The sequence below is a fragment of the Schistocerca piceifrons genome, chromosome 3, assembly GCF_021461385.2.
Source record: "Schistocerca piceifrons isolate TAMUIC-IGC-003096 chromosome 3, iqSchPice1.1, whole genome shotgun sequence".
NCBI lineage: Eukaryota > Metazoa > Arthropoda > Insecta > Orthoptera > Acrididae > Schistocerca > Schistocerca piceifrons.
The window spans coordinates 219,755,375-219,777,577 of record NC_060140.1 but is presented as its reverse complement, the minus strand read 5'-3'; the positions used below and the strand labels follow the sequence as shown (position 1 = coordinate 219,777,577).

Genomic DNA, 22,203 nt, shown 5'->3' with positions numbered 1-22,203 from the left:
CTGCCCCTCTTCAGGAACCGTACATTTGTCTGGCCTCTCAACAGATACCCCCCCCCCCCGTTCTGGTTGCACCTACGGTACGGCTATCTGTATCCTTGAGGCACGCAAGCCTCCCCACCAACGGCAAGGTCCATGGTATCCATGTCACAATTAAAGTCGCTGAAGTGGGTGTAGCCTGAGAAATCATGTGAGAGCGCCCACACTAGAGCGAGTGATAAAACCCAGCTGCATAGGTAAAACGTAAAACTGAGTCAGCTATAGAGGCATTGTCACCAAGAATTAAAGGAAGTGCAGCTGGTAAATTAAAGGACTGTCGCAAGGGGGCTAAAAGGGGGCAGTCCATCAGAAGATGGACCACTGTCAGCCCTGCATCACAGCGACACTTGGGCGGGTTCTCACGACGAAGGAGATAGCTGTGGGTCAACCACATATGTCCAATTCAGGGACGGCAGAGAACAACTGAGTCCCTACACATGCCCCTCAAGGATGAGTTCCATATGGTTGTGGACGACTTGACCATGCGGAGCTTATTTGGCATGTTCAAGATTGACCATTCAGAGCTCCAGACATCGCGGACCTTGCGATGTAGGGCTGACCGGAGGTCTCTTTCCACGAGACAAAGCTCCAGGGAAGGCGAAGTGGTGGCCTGCTTGGCCAACCGATCGACATGTTCGTTTCCTGGAATGCCGATGTGGCCCGGGGTCCACACAAACGTCGCTGAACCTATACCATCATGTGGATCACATTCATACACACGACTATAAGTTCTTTGCACAGTAATCAGTGATTTTGTTTCTGCAAACCACACTACTGCTTGCACATGCTGCTGTGGAGTCGCAATTCAACTTCATGCAACCATGCTGCACTCTGGCGATGATATTTGGCACTTCTGACGTGGGAGTATAAATTCCTTGAAATGTTCTAAAATGTGGTGCACTTTTCATTGTCGTATCTACTGTGATTTTTCTCTCCAGGGTCCTTGAAATCAGGGAGGTTTGAGTGGGACACCCTGTATTTTTACCACCACCACCACCACCACCACCACCACCTGGAATGACCAATTTACCTAACCCATGAGAGGTGAGGAAAGAGGCAATGTATTTCTATATGCAAGCAGCAACAATGAAACTTATAATCTTGGATGTCATGAATATCTAAGTTGTTTCTTCCAAATATATTGTGACTTCTGAGATGGAGGTTACGGCAGGATATAACAGCACAGCTTAAATTGCTTTGAGTGAAATGGGTGTCAATAAAATTTATAATCCTAGCTGTGACAAATATTTGGTTGTTTCTTTCAAATATGTTGCAATTTCTGTGGTTGTAGCTACAGTGGAACCTGAAAACATAACCTTTTTTTCCTCAAATACATAGCTAATTTCACATCCAACAATGGAAACTCCATGTTGGAATATCAACAATATTAGGAATAGAGCACTACTCACCATAAAGATGACACACTGAGTTGGAGGCAGGCACAGCAAAAGGACTGTTACACATTTACCTTTCTTCAGAAAAGCGCACGCGCGCTCTCTCTCTCTCTCTCTCTCTCTCTCTCTCTCTCTCTCTCTCTCTCACACACACACACACACACACACACACACACACACACACACACACACACACATACACACACACACTCTTTCGAACAAGCAAGCACACCTCACGCACACATGACCGCCATCTCCAACAGCTTGAACCAGGCATTCCGCATGTGCGTTTGAGGCGTGCTTGCTTGTGTGAATGTGTTTTCTTTTCTGAAGAAGGCTTTGACCAAAAGCTAAATGTGTAAGTCTTTTCATTGTGCCTGTCTGCAACCCAAAGCGCCATCTTTACAGTTAGTAGCAATCTAGTCTTTTCCTAATATTGTTGAAGTTTCACATCTATAATGACATGAGAATATGATAATATTCCTTCATCTCTTGCTTCCAAACATGTTGTCTGTCTGCTGCTCTCTCACTGGTTGCATAGAACCAGCAGCTGACACATCCCCTTTCATTCCTGGCTAGCATTAACACCGCTGCTACATGAAACATGTACATACGCCACAAAATTCGATTCCAACTACAAATGTATTCAGGTAAACTACAGTTTAAACATGGTAGATGTTCATAAAAAGCCAGGTATGTGGTACACATTCCCATGATAGGCAGCACAATGAAATTTGCTGCAGCCTGTTTTACAATGTCAAAGCTCTTAGACAGATTTTTTAAATAAAAGCTAGGATCATGCTCTAACTTTTATTAAAGATCCGAGAAAAGAATCACAGTGCACCATCAAAGATTTTATAAAACATCTTTTATAAAAATGACATTTAACAAAGATATTTTACAATCTAATATGGATCTATCAATCATTATTCTCTTCTCCACATTTGGCCTAGTCCTCAGTCAAGCTTGTGTCACTAACACGTGTCCAGTCTTTCCAAATTCTTCAAAATAAATCTGCATGTGACTTCAATTGCAAAAGCTAAATCAGTAAAAGTGAGACAATCCTTACATTAATCTACTACACAAAGTAAAAATTTTGACCTCAATGGCAATAGTCGAGAATGAAAGACAACCCCGTATTTTTCTGATGAAGGGTTTGAGGGATACACTTCATCTTACAATCAGGTAAATATGCTAGTATTTATTGAGCTTGCTAACAGTCCTTGGGTCTGAGCAATCACAATGGGAAACTGTAGGGAACTCTACACTCTTTAGTAAACTTAAATACAATGTCAAAGATAGAATACAAAGCTGAAACAATGCTATATTAAAAGAAACTGACTTTAGAGATATAACAATTGTATAAGTGCAGATAAAAATCCTAAAATTATGTACATATTTAGTATTATTAATTAAATCTATATTAAATGAATATTCTACAGAAAGAAGAAAGGAGTTAAAGAAGATTAAGGTTCAACATCCTGTTGACATTGACATAATCAGAGATGAAGCATAAGCTCAGATTGATAAAAGGATGGTGAAGGAAATCAACCTTACCATTTTGAAGGTCCCATTCTGGAATTTACCTGGAGCTATTTAGGGAAATCACAGAAAACCTAAATCAGGATTGTTGGACACAGATTTGAACCATTGTCCTCCAGAATATGAGTCCAGTGTGCTAACCACTGCGCCACATGAGATGATTACCGAATGGAAGCAGTTGTATTGCAAGATTGGTTAGCAGTGTAGCGACTAGGTGCAGCCACACCTCTATGACCCATCTTGGAAATGTGTGATGTCATTTTCCAATAAAATTCTTCTGGATGTATGACTGCTTCATATGAAATAAAAATACTGTAATTTTTACTACTACTGCATGCAGCCTTTGTTAGTGTATCCTGATAAGGACTGCCTGCAATTGTGGCCAAACATCAATAGTTTTATCACGTAGACATTATCAACATGGACTCCAATCACAGAAGCTTACACTCATATGTGCCATATATTGTTGTGAATAGGGCCATCAAAACTGTTCATATAACAATATGCAGTTACAGTTTTAGCATCTGACTGTTGTCTCTAGTACCCTCCAGCAAACTGCTCATATTGATGCTCCCCATCACATCTACACTGTCAGTATTCTTTTAACATAAAATGCATAACTTAGATCAATTAATTTTGCACATTCTATCTACGCACATTATTTCATTTTTAAGAAAATGATTATTATACATAAACACTGTGTGGCTACATTTGCATTTCAGTAGTATTTCTGCTATCTACACAAACACTAAATTGAATTAGACACGTTTTTAATTTGTCACTTAGAATTATGGTGAGTCACCTCGATTACAACTTTCTAAGGTATTTCATAAAGATGGCAATACTTACCCAAAAATGTCCCCAGCCAGAAAGGAACTATGGGGACCCCTATCACAGGTGAAACTATGTTGATAAACCAGTTTGGTAAAAAAGGCGTTATTCGCAGAAATAATATGTAATTCAGCAAATTTTCACGATGCTTATTTACCTAAAAAGAAAAATTATACCATCAATACACAAGTTAATTACAAATGATCAAGTGGAATATACATTAAAAATATATTTGGAATAAGCAGTGTAGTGCTACCACCATCTTTTGGGTGTTACTTTGGAAACAGCAGTGTAGGCAATGCAGCGTTTGAAGAACTCATAGGCACCCAGTGCACCATGTCAGCATTCCAATTAAAGCAACAGGGCAGTTTATGCATTGTGTGACAGAGCAAGCCCGGCACCACAATCCTGCCAGTACGACAGGGTTCTTACGGAATGAGGCAAGCAGTTAAACTGTTGTCAGGAATGCGATCAGAAGCAATATATTAGCACTACAAGTGAATCACTATTCTGTATAAATAACCATCCCTTTTAATAGCCTGGTAGATCTAAGTTGAGTGGGCTATGCCATGCGCCACCTCTGCCGCCATTCCTCATTCCAGCACCATTTTGTAGCACCTAGGCCGCCTCCTTGGTCTTAGTGCCCCTCCACTGGTGGGCTACTTCCCAATTCACTCCTGCAGCAGGTCAACTCCTGCCCATGGGGTAGTGAGTCATGACCAGGAAGGTAGAACTGCTCTCCTTCCTACACTGGTGCGGGTGCTGTGGCACCTCGTACCACCACTTCTAGTGCTGCTAGTTGACCAGTGGGCATCAGCATTCTGGGGCACATACATTATGTTTGAAGAAAAGTAATGAGTCTGACAGCACTATGAGTGATCTAGCAACACTGTGTTGCTCTACTTGTGTGAACCAGTGTGTTCACTCCTTCCAGGTGCTCTGTCCGAGTTTTAGCTCTGTATAGCAGTCATGTGGTTTTTGAGAGCACCATCAGTGAAGTTGTGTTTTCATTATGCATTACATTAGATAAACAGCAGTATTCAGAGCAACTTTCTGACATCAAGTTGTGTGTTAAACTTGAGGAATCTATGAATGTGACCTTCGAAAAGTTTAAAAAGTCCTACGGAGGACATTCCTTACCAAAAGCACAAGTTTTTTGCTATCACAAATCATTTTTGGAAGGCTGAGAACACACTGAAAGTGAACCTCACTCACAGGATTGACACAAGTTTCCTCAAGTGAAATTCCCTGATTTTCAGACAAGTTTTATCATTTTTCCCTGACAAATTTTGAGATCTCAAGGGTAAGTTAAGACATAAGTTGACAATCTGTCTTTGCAGCTATGGTACAAGAAACAATAGCACAAATGAGGAGATATCTAAAAAACAAACTTGCAAGCAGATGGCATTTCCTGATGTGAACCAAAACCTTAAAAACAAACATCAACATCTTTTGTAATGAACTGTTTTTAGATGGAGAAAGCAAGTCAGATGGTGTAAGTGTTTCATTAAGACCACTGATGTTATTTTATTTCAAAACAACAAAAAATATTTGGTGACAAAAATATGCATTTCCTTGGAGTCGCAACACAAATTTAAAATACCTTCACTGATTTCAGAACTAACCTTGGAAAAAAATAGGCCTCTTGAAAGAAGTGTATAAGATAGGGAAGAATTGTGTAAACCAACACTGTAGGTGACCGCCAATAAAATTGTTGGTTCTACTATGTTCATTACTGTCAGTTATAACCCACTGTGTTATATCTATTATTTTACAGGTATTGTGTGATTTTTCTTTCGAGAAATATATAAGTACGTAGCATGCAAACCACCAGCGACTGAATTTTCTTCTTATTATCCATACTTTCTAAAGTATACACTACTTTTGAAGTGCCATAATGCACTAAAACAAATAAAATGTCTATAAAATTCCTGATATCAATCGCCTGTGGCCTCTGGGCTGCTGAGAAGCACCGCAGTCCTGGGTCCATGGATAAACCCTGAAAATCCACTGCATTATGCCACACACAAACAGACGCAGATTGGTGAAACTAGATCTGATGGGCAGGGCCTGCACATTGGTGGGAACCGAATGGCTTCAGATCAGCAGGCCCAATCCATTACAAATACCCACAGAAATGGTCTGTGGTTCTCGCCCGTCGCAGAAATCCACTCATGTGGTCAGCTATTCATGAGCCACAGACAGCATGTTGATGAAATGAGGCCACAGTGATCAATCCATGCAACAGATAACTTGTTCAAATACTCTGAGAACCAATAATAATGAGGATAGGTAGCAACTCATTGTAAAGATGATTAGAAAAGACAATTACATTCTCACAATTAAATTTTCAGCCACAGCTTTTGTCAGAAAACAAGAGTGCACACACACACACACACACACACACATTCACACGATCAGTCAGACACAATTCATGCACACATGACCTCTGTCTCCGGCTGCTGCATCTACAGTCTCTGAGAATCAGACCTGATCAAACTACTCCTCATGCCTCTCTGCCTCTCGTGGCAAGAAGTGGTGGCAGTACTGACTGCAATCAGAGAAGAAGAGAACTAGTAGTAATGAGGAAGCAGGGAAGCAGCGAACGTACTCAGCTGCACCCACCCAGCAACACTGCATGACACTTCAGTAAACAAACCATTTCATCTGCTGAGACAGAGGGGAGATTTTCCAGTGCGTTTTTTTTTTTTTTTTTTTTTTTTTTTTTTTTCAAATTTCCCTGTCATGTTTGAAATTCCCTGATATTTCCCCAATTTCCAGAACCTGTGGTAACCCTGCACTCAGAAAGATCTTCAGCTTCAGAAACCGATGAAATATTGAATGTATCCCGCTCTTGAGAGAGTTGTTCCTCCACAACAAACTGTCAAAGTATTTTATGGATATGTCCTTGTAAGGATCAGGAAAAGAGCGAATTGAGTGAGACTGGAACAGTTTTAATCTGCCAGGAAGTTTCATATCAGCGCACACTCCGCTGCAGAGTGAAAATCTCATTCTGGAGACTGGATATTGCCGGCAAGTGGATGACAATGCCACATGTCACATGGTCACTTTCATCGCAAAATTTTTGATCTCAAAAGGCATTCTTGTTGTTCCACAGCCCCCTCTATTCACCTGATCCGAGTCCCCATAATTTCTTTCTCTTTCTGAAATTGAGAAATGTCTTCAAAGGATGCCATTTTTGGACTCGAGAGAAGATTCAAAAGAATGTAACGGACACGGTAAAGGCTCTACCAGATGAAGCCTTTCAGTCCTGCTACCAAGAACGGGAACAACTACTCTGCTGGTGTATAGCTGCCAAAGGGGACAATATTATTCTTTGAAAAAAATAAAAACTTTGTTAGATAAAAAACAGTCTCATTACTTTTCTCACACACCTCGTATGTCACGGCACACTGGCTGTACCCTAGCTGATACCACGTGGCATGCCCCTAACTTGTCACATGCTGAGGAGAGAGTGGTTGGCCCACTGTGGTGTATGAGTGTAGTTGCACGAGTTATAATAAAGTGATTGTCTTTAAATGTTGTTTTATTAAGCTACCATTGGCCACATCCTTGCCACGATTCCCCACTATCACTCAGTCTTCTGCAAAAGTGGCCCGTCAGCCCCAGGTCCACTTCAGTCAAAAGCTACTTCCATTCTGCACAACATCACAACCACAGCCACCCGTGCCATTACACAGTGGAGTGAGTGGACAAACTGTCTGATTCTACTTTTGTATGCTGAAGAAATGGTATCGAGGCAAGAAACACATCGGAACTTAAAAAGTTACATTAGTCAAACCATTGGAACCTGCGAACATGTCTCTTCTAGTGCACCATCTGCAGAGTGAGTGTCAGCAGAACGGTTTAAATGTCACTGTTATGGTATACTCCTAGGCAGTCTACTGAACCTAAGTGGTTGATGATGAGGTGTAGAGTATAAATTGATTGTAATTCTGAGTGTTAAAAACTGTTGTCAACTGATACTGTGTGGCATCTGTGTCTGGGAGATAAAGGTTTCACAATGGTAGAGTCTTGGGCACAGGGTGTTTCCAAGTGAGAGGCATTGCAGGTATTACTAGATGAGGTAGCACAGGTGACAGCGTGTAAAACACAGTTAATAGGGCAAACTGCAATTAAAGATAAACAGTCAGCATCAGTCCAGCAGCCCTAGATCCAGCCTCCATCAGTTTAATCACACCCTTTTCTGTTAGGTCAACTGAGGAGGTAGCCTCTCTCCTGGAGAACCTAAAATTGTTGGCAGATAGGGGAGGTTGGTCAGATATTCAGCTGTTACAAGTGATGATGTTACAGTTGGTAGGGATCGCAAAAACTTTGTTAGGTGTACAGAGGAGTTGACAAACGCACAGACATTTGAGCAATTGAGTGAAGGCCTCCTACAGGGGTATAAAAACAACAGCATGAGGTTTTTCTGTAAGCTATTAAGTAAAGTCACAAAAAGACACAAAACAGTGGTTTTTGCATATACTATACATAAAATTAATGTGCAAAAGTGAGAGTTAAGGGAGAGTAAGGAGGCGAATAAGACTATACTTCAAGAAGCCCAGCATAAGGCACTTGATGCCTTCCTGAGAGGCCTGTCACTTGATATATGGAGAAGGGTTTGGACAGGTACCTCAAAAGACCTCTATCCTGCTGTCTGGTGGGCAACAAAATTCACAAAAATTGATATGTTATAAGTGCAAAGTGTTCACCATTAATGTGAATCACTATAGATGTGGATGAACCGGGCATGTCCGAAGGCAGTACCAGCAACCTCAATGACATAAAAAGGGTGGATACCAGCAAGGGGATAGCAGAAGCAGTAAGAGAGGTAGAAATAGGAAATGGAAAAGCGTTGAACACAAGAAGGAACCCTGAGTCTGCCACGCTGCATTTCTGTTAAATTTTGATGTAGCAAATACGAATGCAGAGGTGGAATCTCCTACGGTAGGGATTGTAAGGGGCAGGGGCACGTGTCAGTGGCAAAACAGACCTCATCAATCGGAAGCAACTGAACTCACCACACTATAAGTTGATTGGGATGGGAGATAGTGATGCAAGAACATTGGGTTCAGTTGTATTAAATTTTCAGGTTGGGAAACTTGGGTTTGAACAATGTATGAAAGTAGTGTCTCATGTAAGCAAAGGTTACTCTATGATCCTGGACTTTTTGTATCAACATCGTATCAAAATTGACATTCAGAGACCCGAGGCGGAACTGTGACAGCATTTCAGCTAGTGGACGCTGTCACCAGTGAGGTACTGTTGCAAGGTTCATCTAACATTAAGGATCAAATCGATTAAACTGCGTACGAAATCTGTAACAAGGAGATGTCCCCAGCAGTGGGACTGACTTTTTGAAATGATCTATATGGTGATTAGGTTAAGAACCCGTTTGAGAGTAACTGACAAAAAAGAATTTGGAATTTCATGTAAGGCTCTATAAGATTAAAACAGTAACAATTTACAGGCTGGTAGCATAGTGTAATGGTTAAGATGCCGACCTTACATGCAAGAGGTTGTCGGTTTGAACCTTGTCAGGTACATCAAACATTTCATTATTTTAAAACCTTTATCAAAATGACTTTGATTACAATTTTTATTCAATTAATTGGTTGACACAATTTCATTTATTTGTATTCCCTTGTCACATCATTTTAATCAAAGTTTTAACTTCTTCAATTGCTCGTGTTTTCTTCCTATCTTTCTTTTTACACTTTGAATCTTCTAGCACGTGGATATAATTATTTTTATTTATCTGTCATAATATTTAAACTTAATTTAAATTCTGGATTTTTTTGTTGATTACTCCCAAACGAGGGGCCACCAGAGTGAATGGGTGCAATGTGTGATACCTTGAACCTTAACATACGTCGCTGTATAGACTGTTCCAAAAAGTCGATCCCACCCCTGGGAACCTCTCCTTTTAAGGCTTGATTTGCAGGATACAATGTCAGAGTGACCTGGAAAATTGCTTTGGGTGTTGATATGTTGTATGTAGCAGAATTACCAGAGGAGAATGACGTACTGGATGTACCACGCTGTTTTGTTAAGAGAAGGATTGTACGTGTACAATAGAGAGATGACGGAAAAATGGTACCCATGAATTTGGATAATGTTGGTGCCGACGAAGTAGGGCTAACTCAGGGGCTGTTAGTACCAAATTTGGTCATCCTGGTGGAGAATGACGACTGGGACACACTGACCGTGGTCAGCCACAGGCTGTCGCTACAACTGCATTATGTAACAACATGGAGCATCTAGAGGGACAGAAAGGATAGAGATGGGAGAAGTTATTACTGGAGCTTGAGGATTGTTTTATCCTCAGGGTCCATTGCCAGTGTCATCCATAATGCAACACTGAATTTCAATGGGAAATGAAGCATTGGTGTACCAGAAACCATGTCGTATATCTTGGCATTTACAGCTAATTATGGAGGATTTTGTTAACCAACAATTAGCCAATGGAATAATAATAGAGGAGAGCACTACTTCCTTAAAAAGTCAAGAGACACTACCAAGAAATATTAGGTTCTGCTGTGACTATCATCATCTTCACAATAAGATGGTAACTGAAGTGTACCCCATACCCAATACCATGGAGACAGTGCTGGTACTTTTCTACCATGGATTTAAGGAACAGGTACCATCAGTTAAAGATGGTTCTGGAGTACCAACTGAAGAGTGTTCTCAGTTCCTTGGTGTCACTGTCAATACCAAAGGATGCGATTCGGATTAAAGAATGCCCCAGCAACATTTCAGCGATTGTTGGACAGGGCACTAAGGGGGTTAAAACATTGGTAATATTTCGTGTACCTCGATGATATAATTGTGTGTTTGAGAGATACTAATGAACATATGCTACACTTGAGACAGGTTTTTTAAAAAGAAGTGTCATTTTGCCTTTGGGAAAGTGGGTTACTCGGGCCATACAAATAGCAAGGAAGGAGTAAAGACATAATCACAGAATTTTCTAGTTCCTAAGATGAGCAAGGAGCTACAGAGACACTCAAATTATTATAGAAAATTTGTGAAGGACTTTGCAGATGTGGCACGACCACTCATGCAATTATGAGGGCTGATCAATATAGACTAAAACTTTCTTTTTTTTCATACAGTTTCTTACTCCATTTACATTATCTTTTTCAAAATACTTCTGGTTACTTGAATGCATTTTTATAGCATCTCTGCCAGTCTCTGAATGCTTTGTGCACACCATCATTTGTCAGGTCCTTGAGAACCATCTCCCTTTTCTTCAGCACTGTTTCAGAGTTCTCACATCAAATGCATCAAAGATTTGTTGTTAGTAATGGGGGGAAAAAAATCACAGGGTGCAAGATCAGGGCTATAAGGTAGAGGTGGTACACATGTAATGTTGAACTGAGCCAAAACTTGTGTGACTCGATTTGTGATGTGAAGGCATGCACTGTCATGATGAAGTCATCACCATCTTGAGAAAGTTCTGGTCGTTTACTTGCAACATGATGCCTCATTTTATCCAATACTGACACGTAGTATGATGCTGTAACAGTATCATGCATAATCATAAAGACACTGGCACATGAAACTCTCAACACTTCACTGAGGTTACTTAATGTTATCTGTCGATCCTTGTGGACAATCACAGCAGCTGTGTTGATGTGACAGCGGAATCCGAAAACAGCAGGCTCACCCTGCTTACAAGTAACAGAGATGGGTCGGACTACTGTGAAGTCCTTGCACCACCTAAATACTTTGCATGAGGTAGTGCATCTTCACCATATGCTTGCGGCAGCATTTCATAAGTTTCAGTGGCTGTATGGTTTAAACAAACACAGAATTTTATTGAGCTGTACTGCTCCTCTCATGTCACATCCACTGTTTGGTATGTGAAATGCAAAGAGCATCTCGAAAATGGAGCATTACTACCAACCTTCTGATAAGTGTGCTACTACCTATGGACATTACATGGAAAAACATGAATTTTTCAAATATTCAGGATATTATCACGGTAGCTATAGGAAAAAAACTGGTCTCAGTCTTTGTTGCTCAGCCCTATATTACAAAAGAGCGTGAAATTCGAGTGGACAGAAGAATTCCTAGCCACATTTGAGGGACTGAGGAAAGCATAAAGGCAAGCCCAGTTTTGATTTTTCCCGACTATCAGAAGGAATTTGTACTGTATTGGGACACATCCAGTCAGGTATTAGAGCACGTTTTGAGTCAGGTGGTGAATGGCAAAGAACATTGTGTGGCTTACACTTCAAGGCAACTCAATACGGAAAGAAAGGATTATTTGACAACAGAGAAGGAAATGTTCAGCTCGATATGCAGAATTACACACTTTCGGTTCTACTTGTATGGGAAAAAATTCAAGCCAGCGACCGATCATGCAGCTCTGAAATGATTGTTAGGGTCGAAGGACCCTTCTAGCGAGCTGACAATGTGGGAAATGAGGCTGAACGAGTTTGATTATGAAGTGATACATAAGCCAAGAACAAAGTGCTGAAACACAGGTGGTTTAAGCAGGAAGGTGGAGCAGTATAGCCACTGGGCACACCCTTGTTGAGTGACTGGCAGTGCAAGCTGCTGACACCAATTGTAAGCTATACATGACACAGACACAGTTCAGCATGTGTGACTTATGGATGCTAACTAGGTTAGAGGCACGTGAGGGGAGTGCCAGCTAAGCTCACGGGTGAAGTACTGACAGATGCACATGATCACATGCCTTCAGCAGAAAGGTACTAGTGGAATGGGAGGAAGGAATCGTGTACAGTACGCGTAATGAGCGGACACGAATTATAGGCAAGTACCACTGCAAAGGTTACCAGAAGCAATGAAACCATTTGAAATTATAAAATGTCCGAGTAGTAATGACAAGTGTGCAGGAAGCCATTCACCATGCAGAACACGGACAACTGAGTCCAGCAATACTTCACCAGAATAATACATGATTGGGTCATGGAAAATACAAGACCAGCTGCTGCCTTTACTGGGATTCGTCTTGGAGCCTGGTAAACAGAATTTATCACTATACTGTCATGTAGCATCAATGGAGGTTAGGACAGACCAGGCAAACAAGATTCAGCTGTTCGTAATCAAAACGGATGGCTAGAGTTCCCCATGGGACACCCTAGAACCTAAACCCTACACAGGCTATACTGGATCTACTTCATGTTTGACACTACAGTGGTGGTAGCAAACTGCTATGAGCAGGGCAGATTCGCAGGGGTGAAGTGACTGGAACTGTGCAGTAGTGGGCTATTAGATAATGAAATAGAATGCGAGGTAATGGGACTGACATTCCACCATCAGCCACTGTTATGAGGATTACCAGGTTAAATAACACAGCCACTGTTGTACAGGCCAGACAAACCGCTAGAGGCACTTTCATTGAACCAGCTCACAGCAATGCAAGAAGGGCATATTTTGGCAGAACAGATGCTACAGCATATGCATCAGTGTCGGGAGGAAAGACATCGTATGGCAGTGATTCTAAGTGTCATGATACCTGACACCATAGTAGTCCTGACTCTGTTCAGTGCACCCTTCATTCTACCTCAGGTGGAAAGCTGCCCACCCATCCGACGTCCTGGTATTGCAGACCCCAGTAGACTGGATCATGAATCGTGCATATGGAACCCACAATGGAGAGTGAAAGTGATTGTATGTATGGCATTGTAATGTGGATAGAGGTAAGAAATGTGGCATTGTAATGTGCATAGTAGTAACACCGGTAAATGTATTTAATAGTGTGTAAGAGGTTATAGGACTACTGACCAGGCCCTCAGTATCCTGAAAGGTGTGATGTGTTAAGCGGTATATGGGGAGTTGCCAGGATAGTGTGGTTAGTGAGGTTGGTAGTTGTACTTTTGTATGGGGTGGGGATGGTGGACAGTCAATGAAGGAAGTGGTTGGTCTCTCTGAGGTGGGAGGCTAAATTACAGGCAATTGATTGGAGATGTTGGTCAATGAGGGCTGAAATTCTTTCAGTAGGGGCACAATAACCAGTCACAGGCATCCAGGATTGTTGGGGTTGTGGATTTTGGGGAGCATGTAGAAGGTGGGTGTGCGGGGTGTCATAGGAACGAGGAGGGAACTGTATTCAGGGGAGATGTTCTAGGAATGGCCTAAGGCACTCTGGCAGAATTTATATGTGAAGGAGTCAGATAACTGGTGGAGGCCTTCTGTCAGGTAGTCACTGTGGGTCACAACAATAGTGGTGGAACCTCATTAGGTCAGGATTTGTTTTGAGGTTGTGTATGGCTGTCCTTTCTTCTACTGAAAGATTGGTTTTTCTAAGGAAGGGACCTGGGAAAGGATGTGAAGCTAAGTTGGAGGTAAGGAATTCCTGGATGGTGACCAGTGGGTGGTGGTATGAACTGGAAGAGGCAAGGTTCAATGTTGGAATTAGGGCAGTTTTTGTTGGAGGGACTGGCGGCAAAGAAGTGCTTCCCTTGCAGGGATTGCTACCTTTCAGTGGGAGAAGTAGGAGAAAGAACAGCCATACACAACTTCAAAACAAATCCTGACCTAATCATACTACCTGCAGACAAAGGTTCCACCGCTGTTATGAGTTGCACTGACTACCTGGCAGAAGGCCTCCACCAATTATCTGATTACTCCACCTATAATTTATACAAGTCATCTCATCCCAGAAGTCCAATACAAACTCCAACCCTGCTTAAAGCCTTAGGCTCTTCCCAAAACATCACCCCTGAATACATTTCCCTCTTCACCCTATGACGCCCCACACACCCACTTTCTACATGCTCCCCAAAATCCGTAACCCCAACAATCCTGGATGTCCCATTGTGGTTGATTATTGTGTCCCCACTGAAATAATTTCAGCTCCCATCAGCCAAAGCCTCAAACCATTTGCCTGTAATCTAGCCTCACTTGTCAAAGACATTAACCACTTCCTTCACTGACACTTCACCACCCCCACCCCTTTACCTCCTGGATCCTTACTCGTCACACTTTATGTGACCGCTACAGAACACTACCTTCCCCAATGTCCTTCATAGTTCAAACCCACAACCTCATTCCTCATACGCCTTACTAACTTTATTCTAACCCACAACTACTTGTCATCTGAAGGTAAGGTACGTGACTCCACAACACAGTGATGGGCACCAGCATACCACCCTCCTATGACAATATTTTTAATGGCCATCAAGAGGAGACCTTCCTAGCCTTCAAAAACATCAAACATCTAGTCTGGTTCAGATTCACTGATGACATCTTCATGATATGGACTCTGTAACAAGACACCATATCTTCGTTCCTTCACAACATCAACATCTACTCTCCCATTCACTTCATGTGGTCTTCCTCAACCCAGCGTGCCACCTTCCTAGATGTTGACCACCACCTCTCTGACGGCTCCATCTGAACCTCTGTCCACATTAAACCCACCAACCACTAACAGTACCTGCATTTTGATAGTTGTCATCCCTTTCACACCAAAAAATCCCTCCTATATAGCCTGGCTACCTACAGTCAGCGTACCTGCAGCGACAAACACTACCTTGCTCAGTATGCTGAGGGTCTCACCAAAGCCTTCACAGACAGGCACTATCCACTGACCTAATATGCCAACAGACCTCCCAAGCCATTTTCCCTCACAACCCCAATCCTCCCACCATCCCCAAAAACCAGCCACACAGGAGTGTTCCCTTTGTCACCCAGTATCATCATGGACTGGAACAACTGAACCTCATCCTTCGTCAGAGCTTTGATTACTTATCATAGTACCCTGAAATGAGGGAAATACTATGGGAAATACTTCCCACCCCTGCTAAAGCGACCCACCCAACCTCCTAGTCTATCCCTATGTCATTCCCAATCCCAACCCCTGGCCACAAGGATCGTATCCCTGTGGAAGACCCAGGTGCAATACCTGCCCAATCCACGCACCCAGCACCTTCTATTCCAGTCCTGTCACAGGTTTATCCTGCCCCATCAGGGGCCAGGCCACCTGTGAAAGCAGCCATATCATTTACCAGCTATGCTGGAATCGTTGCACAGCTTTTCATATTGGTAGGAACAGTAACTGACAAACTGTGGCTAAGAGCAAAGTAGACCACCCTGTGGCACAATATGCAGCTGATTTGATTTCAATGGCTGCTTCACTGTGCAGATGGGAGTTATCCTTACAACACATTCACAGCTCCCATAATTATACCAGCCTCAAGCTGCAGCAACATACTGCCTCCACACCCTCCACCCAACACTTTCCACCCCCTCTGTCCTATAATCTTCTCCCCATTCTCATCTCCCACCCTGTTTATTTGTAGTCCTGTGCCAACGCAACACCTCCAACCACCTGCCTGTAATCTTGCCTCCCATGTTAAAGACACCAATCACTTCATTCATCGACTCCACCATCCACATCCCTTTACCTCCTGGATCCCTACTCATCACTGTTGACGCCACCTCCCAATACGCCAACATCCCTCATGCCCGTGGTCTTATCGCTATTGAACAGTACCTTTCCCAATGTCCTTCAGATGCCAAACCCACAACCTCATTCCTCATACACCTTACTAACTTTATCCTAACCCACAACTACTTCTCATGTGAAGGGGAGGTATAAAAACAAATCCACAACACAGCCATAGGCACCTGCATACCACCCTCCTGTGCCAACCTTTTTATGGGCCATCTAGAGGAGACCTTCCTAGCCTCCCAAAACACCAAACCCCTAGTCTAGTTTGACTCTCCTTTTTTCCCCACCTCCCCGCCTCACAACCTCCTGACTCTGACACACACACACACACACACACACACACACACACACACACACACACACACACACACACACACACACGCGTACGTGCATGTCTTAGTGAGGATATGAGCAGGGCCTGCTTGAGGGATTAGTACATTTACATTTGGCAAGGTGCTGTAACTCAAGAAATGCACACATGCTGCAGCCTGTTGCGCTCCACTTTCTATGGAGAATAGTGTTCAATTGTTAACATTGCTTTAAGCTGTTTAACTTTGATTTTAAGAACGAGGATAATAACATGATTATTTTTCTCTATTTTACTATATATGTTAAACAAACTAAAATAAAATTCAGCTCACCTCTGCTTCTTAAAAATATACCAGTCAGTTTAAATTAGTTGTACTGACTCCTGTTAATGTAAATTTACTTCACAGCTGTGAAGCTCGTTGCTAATCTCAATGTATCTTAACAGTTTTAAAGGAGACACTGAGAGACAGACAGCACATTGAAAAGATGGCTATACATTCAAGTTTTTGGCCAAAAGGTCTTCTTCTGGAATATAAAACACACACAAACACAACTTGCACACAAACGACTGCTGTTTCTGAACACTGTGGCTGGATTGCAGACAGCAAATGCCTCTGTACGGCGGGTAGCAACTTATCCTTTTCATAAAATTGGAGTTATTCTATCCTCGTCTTTCCATTGTTTGATAACAGTTTTAAAGAATTTCAATGCTGATCAGCAATGTTTGACACTATCGTTCCATCAACAGTGATTTCACAACTCTTCATAGCTCCCTTCTTTCTCTAAATTATGGTTCCTGCATATTTATGATACAGTTTTGAATTTTTAGAAATATTTAAATCAATAACAGTTGCCACCCTCTTTTACAGTAAATATTGTATCACAGCCAAGAAAGCACTCCAGTAGGCAATACAATCCTAAAGCACAAGAGATGAAATGTGATGCTTTAATAAATCATGAGAGGTGAAAAGCAGAACGTAAGATGGCAAATGAACTGAAAGAAGTGACAGGACAGAAGAAAAAGAAGCAAAAACTGTATCATAAATATGCAGGAACCATAATTTAGAGAAAGAAGGGAGCTATGAAGAGTTGTGAAAGCACTGGTGATGGAACGATAGTGTCAGAAATCTGAGGGGCACCAAAGATCCAGGAAAGTAAAGATATATGAAATATAAAGGTTTGGGAACACACCATTTCATGAATGAAAAACAAGTCTGCTGTTTTCTAAGAAATAATTTTCTCTTGAAGATATTGAACTGGATGCATTTACAGACCTGTTACTTTTAATATATCATGTTTAAAGAATTACAATTTAAAGTGAGAGTAATGCATGATGTACTATGGAAACATTTTACAAGAAAATTAATAGCACAAATTCTAAACTAGGAAATTGGTTTCACTATTCAAGTAAGAAATAACTATGAACAACATCAGACAATTTCCTCAACAGTAAAAGTGAGAGACTAAAATTAAAGAACACCGCAGTACCTCAACAATATTTAGACTGATAATTTTGAATGACTTTTCCCTCTGACATTTTCTCCCAATGAAGAAACTATTTGACAGTATCACAAGCTATGTAAAGGTTGTGGGCACACACTAGTAGAGGATGGCGTGTTGAGGTGAGCTGGAAACTATTCTAAGGCCGTATAGTCCCTTTATTACTCCAGCGGTTCATATGACAAGCTCAAGCACACACCTGATGGTGTTGAAGGTGGGACTTAACCCATGGATCCAGCAGTGAAACATTGTAGTAGGTAACCAGCAGCTGCTAGGATCAACATGGTCCAGCCATGACACGATCTTGCATAGTCAATACCCCCAGCCACTGGTCATGCTACATCAGGGCTGATGCGGCAGGCTAACTTAGCCCACCACTTACAAGATGGGTGGCTAGTGGCAACTGGTGCTGGCAGGTATCCTAGTGGCCCAACCGCCAGGAAGACCTCAGTTTGACCTTTGGCCTATCAGGCTGCAGGTGAACCCTCTAGCATGCAGTCCTGTGAAGCTTATGGTGGAGCAGAGTGGCCTTACAGAGAAAGCTAACACTATTACAGATGCCAACTCTGTAACTCACCAACTCAATGACCTGCCAGGCCGGACGGCCAGTATTTATACAGGCCACTGCTGGTTTGCTGTGGTGTTGCTACAACAAATATCGTGTGTCGCATGCCAAAGTGTTCCCGGTTTCGTAACTAGCTAGGCACTGACTGGTAGGTGGACACACAGCAGGTAAAGCATCGAGCCCTCTTACCTAAGCAGGTGCCGTTACAGCTAAAATTCAATTTTCTTTTTCAGTTTTTATGACCATCATTCCTGCTACATTGGTTTCTGTTTAGGCAGTTGATTTGGAGAAACTCCATTTCTACGTCGTATTAGTTCTACAGTATGCCTAAACTGACAGTAGCAATAGGAAAATAATTAAAATAGGAGAAAGATGCAACTTTATAAAATATGTCCCAAATCTCCAATATGCATATTTAAACAATTTTGATTAACATGTAAACACCCAGAAAAAATGTATGTAGTGATGAGGCAACAAACCTAAAAAGCTTTCCATGTCATATCTTAGAAGTTCCAATAGTATGGAAGACTAAACAAACACCAATTTTGCATCCCATGTAGCAACTGAGTTGATATATTTGTACCAAATGGTAAACCAAACTAAACTCAAGTTGGCTTTAGACTCAACTTACGAGTACAGGAATTCCTCCCTGGAACTGTATAATTACTAGTGTAATGAGGTATTATTGCGGTAAGCAGGAAGTGCAACATGTTTGAATTTTGCCTCAGTTTTAAAGCTAATAACAAAGCAGCCCTTGATATTTAAGAGTTCAAGTGAAATTTTTCTTTTCTATTTTGTAAGCCTTATCACAGTGTTCAGTTGTATCCATCTATTGTGGTTATTGCAGGTCAACTTGCAGTTCTCTTTCTGGTCTGCATTTAGTACAATGTTGCCTTTCTGTTCTGAAGTAACTACAGCTTCAACTGATCGACACACTTGAGTATATTTCTTAACTTCTCCTTCCCTACATCTCTAAATACATAATCTTATTTTGATAAATCACATTTCGGTTTTTGTATTCACATTAGGTTCCATCAAATACTCACCTTTTTTCCCTTCAAGTCACTGTGCACTACCTTAGCTTCATATTCTTTTTCGTATTTCACTGCTCCAGTGATTCGCTTTACTTCATTTGCTGTAAGACACAATTTTTGTATTCTTGCCCTTTGAAAGGGAAAGGGTGACATTAAAAGCTGAAGTGCCTAGCTTCAGGTAGCATGCTGTGTTCAACTGTTACACACTTGTCTCTTAAGGTGAACTGTGTCTTGCCACTAAAATAACAGGTATCCCACTGGGTATTTTCTAAATCATAATATAGTTAGCAACTATGAATAGGAACATGTATTTTTCATTCAACTTACCGTAGAAGACCATTTTGCAGCTCGTTCTGGCATGTATTTATGAATTAAAGGACGCCCCAAAAAATGGGATAAAATGTAGCACAAAGTAGCACCAGTAGCAGAGCAGAAGCACACCAGTAGGAGTGCTGCAGGAAATGGAAACAGAAATCCAGACAGTATTGAGAGAGATATTGACCCTGGAATTGCAAATGTTTGGAGGCTGTTGGAAAGTAAAGGAATTTATGGTGAAATTTGCACCGTATCCAGCTTGCATAAATATAACACGTACAGGCAACTGCATTAGATTTTATTTACTTTTCTTCCTATATATTGCATTAATCTGAGTGTTACTCCCCACATTTTGAGAACTGTGATAATTCCCACATTTTTCAAAACAATAAATTCACATTTCACACACTACTCACCTTAAAATTATATTTTTACACGGTGTATACGTGGACGAGGAAAAAAAATTCCCGGACTTCCCGGTTAAAAATACACTTTCTCCTGGATGAAAATACACTTTTCCCTGTTAAGTAACAGTATACTTTTCCTCGGAACTGTAAAACTTATCAATCCTTTCACTGGTTGTGGTTTTATACTCCGGCGTGGAATTTCCCGGCACTTTAGAAAACGAAACTAAGGGGGGAAAAAAGCATTTTGGAAAGATGTCCGGTGTGCAGCAACATGTACACTGCATATTTCGTATTACGAAAGTATAAATTCGAATTCCACCACACACCATGTGTTACTTTCCGAAGGATTGAGATCAAGATTGCGATGCGCTTTTGTAAGCCAGTCGTAGCTCATGTCAAGCGATCTCGCAAACCAATGACAGCGGATATTCAGAGCATAGGACACGTGATGTAGTCAGCCAATAGCAACATCACTGTTAAGTAGCGTGAGCACACAAATAAGGAAAGGTAATGGTTTAAATTAATATACATAGTGTTGCGAAAAGAATAACGTAGCCTATAATACTGGCCTCCCAGATTAATAAGCTGCAAGAAAAGTTAAGCTTTCACACATAATGTTGATCGTTTTTGCGCGTGTTACACTTTAAGATACATCATACAAATGTGCCAGTAAAATTTTTAACAACTACATAAATGTCTGATCTTCTGGGCTCGATAATATTCTAAATGGTCGTTCTCAAAAATTTGAATTTTGAATGAGAGTCAAACACACTGTGATTTAAGAATTTCATCGGACATTGCCAGACAGAGTTCATCTTGTGTAAAAGGAAATTTACTTTACTTGAAAGTAACGCTTTTCAAACAACCATTCGGAATATTTTCCCGCGACCTGTTAGAAATAGATTCGTTTCAGCAGTTGCGCCAGATGACACATGTTGCCGCGCTTGCGCAGCTACGATGACGCAGGCAGCCCATATGTTCATACGTGTAAAACATTAAAAGATCTTACTTTATGTCATAAAAGAAACAAGACGTTAGAGGATACTCCAAGAGCATGGGAATTTTGTGAACCCTATTAAAATGCATAATTCGGCTTAAAGTGCACATATGTATGTCCAGATTCAGATGTAAATTTTCTTAGAGTATCAGTACCGCATTATCTCATGTTTGGTTCTTTATTACGGCATAATGCCATACGTGCTAGACGATGAAAACTTGAACTTGAAATGTAGCGAACAGTTGAAGCTAGGCAATAGTGTGGAATTAAACACTTCGTTTCAAATAAATTGACTGCCTCAGCAGAAAAGATTAATAAAAGTCAAATTTCTTTGACGAACAGACAAAGATAACTTCATTGATCTGCGAGGCGATTAACGCTTGACCCTCAGAAAGGTAGAAACAAAATAAAATCTGAAACTAATAATTTATTTTTGCCTTCTTTAATTATGTGACTGTATTTTAATTCACTTGATAGCTCCCGACCACAGAAATCCGTTTTGTTTTCATTTGACGTGAGAGCAATAAACAAAGAGCAAACAGCAAAATCACTTAACGTAAACACGCGCCACGTGGAGACTACCATCTCCCCACTACAACTCAGACTGCTCTGTGCATCAGGTCCGGATCTATGATATTTCCAAACTGGGCCAATATTAGATAGTGGCGCTCCCCCTCCCTCGAGCGTTTGAGGTAGGACGCCAAAAATTTAAAAAATCAACTTTTCAAACATATCTTCATATTGTAGCGCACATCTTTCTGAAGGGTCTGATACATAAAACATATATGATCGAGGGATCGTAAGACATGTTATTTGGTCTTAAAGTGTGCCAAGTGC

The 22,203-nt window shown here is 41.3% G+C and overlaps 1 protein-coding gene across 1 annotated transcript in view; it reads right to left on the bottom strand.

Moving 5' to 3' along the window:
- The window catches only part of LOC124789830 (transmembrane protein 41B-like), a 49,463-nt gene that overhangs the window by 5,653 nt on the left and 21,607 nt on the right, over window positions 1-22,203 (bottom strand). The window contains exons 4-5 of the mRNA XM_047257324.1: window positions 19,975-20,173; window positions 3,822-3,960 (exon numbers count right to left, since the gene is read on the bottom strand). Of these exons, the coding sequence (XP_047113280.1) occupies window positions 3,822-3,960; window positions 19,975-20,173 (338 nt within the window). The remainder of the gene's footprint in view (window positions 1-3,821; window positions 3,961-19,974; window positions 20,174-22,203) is intronic.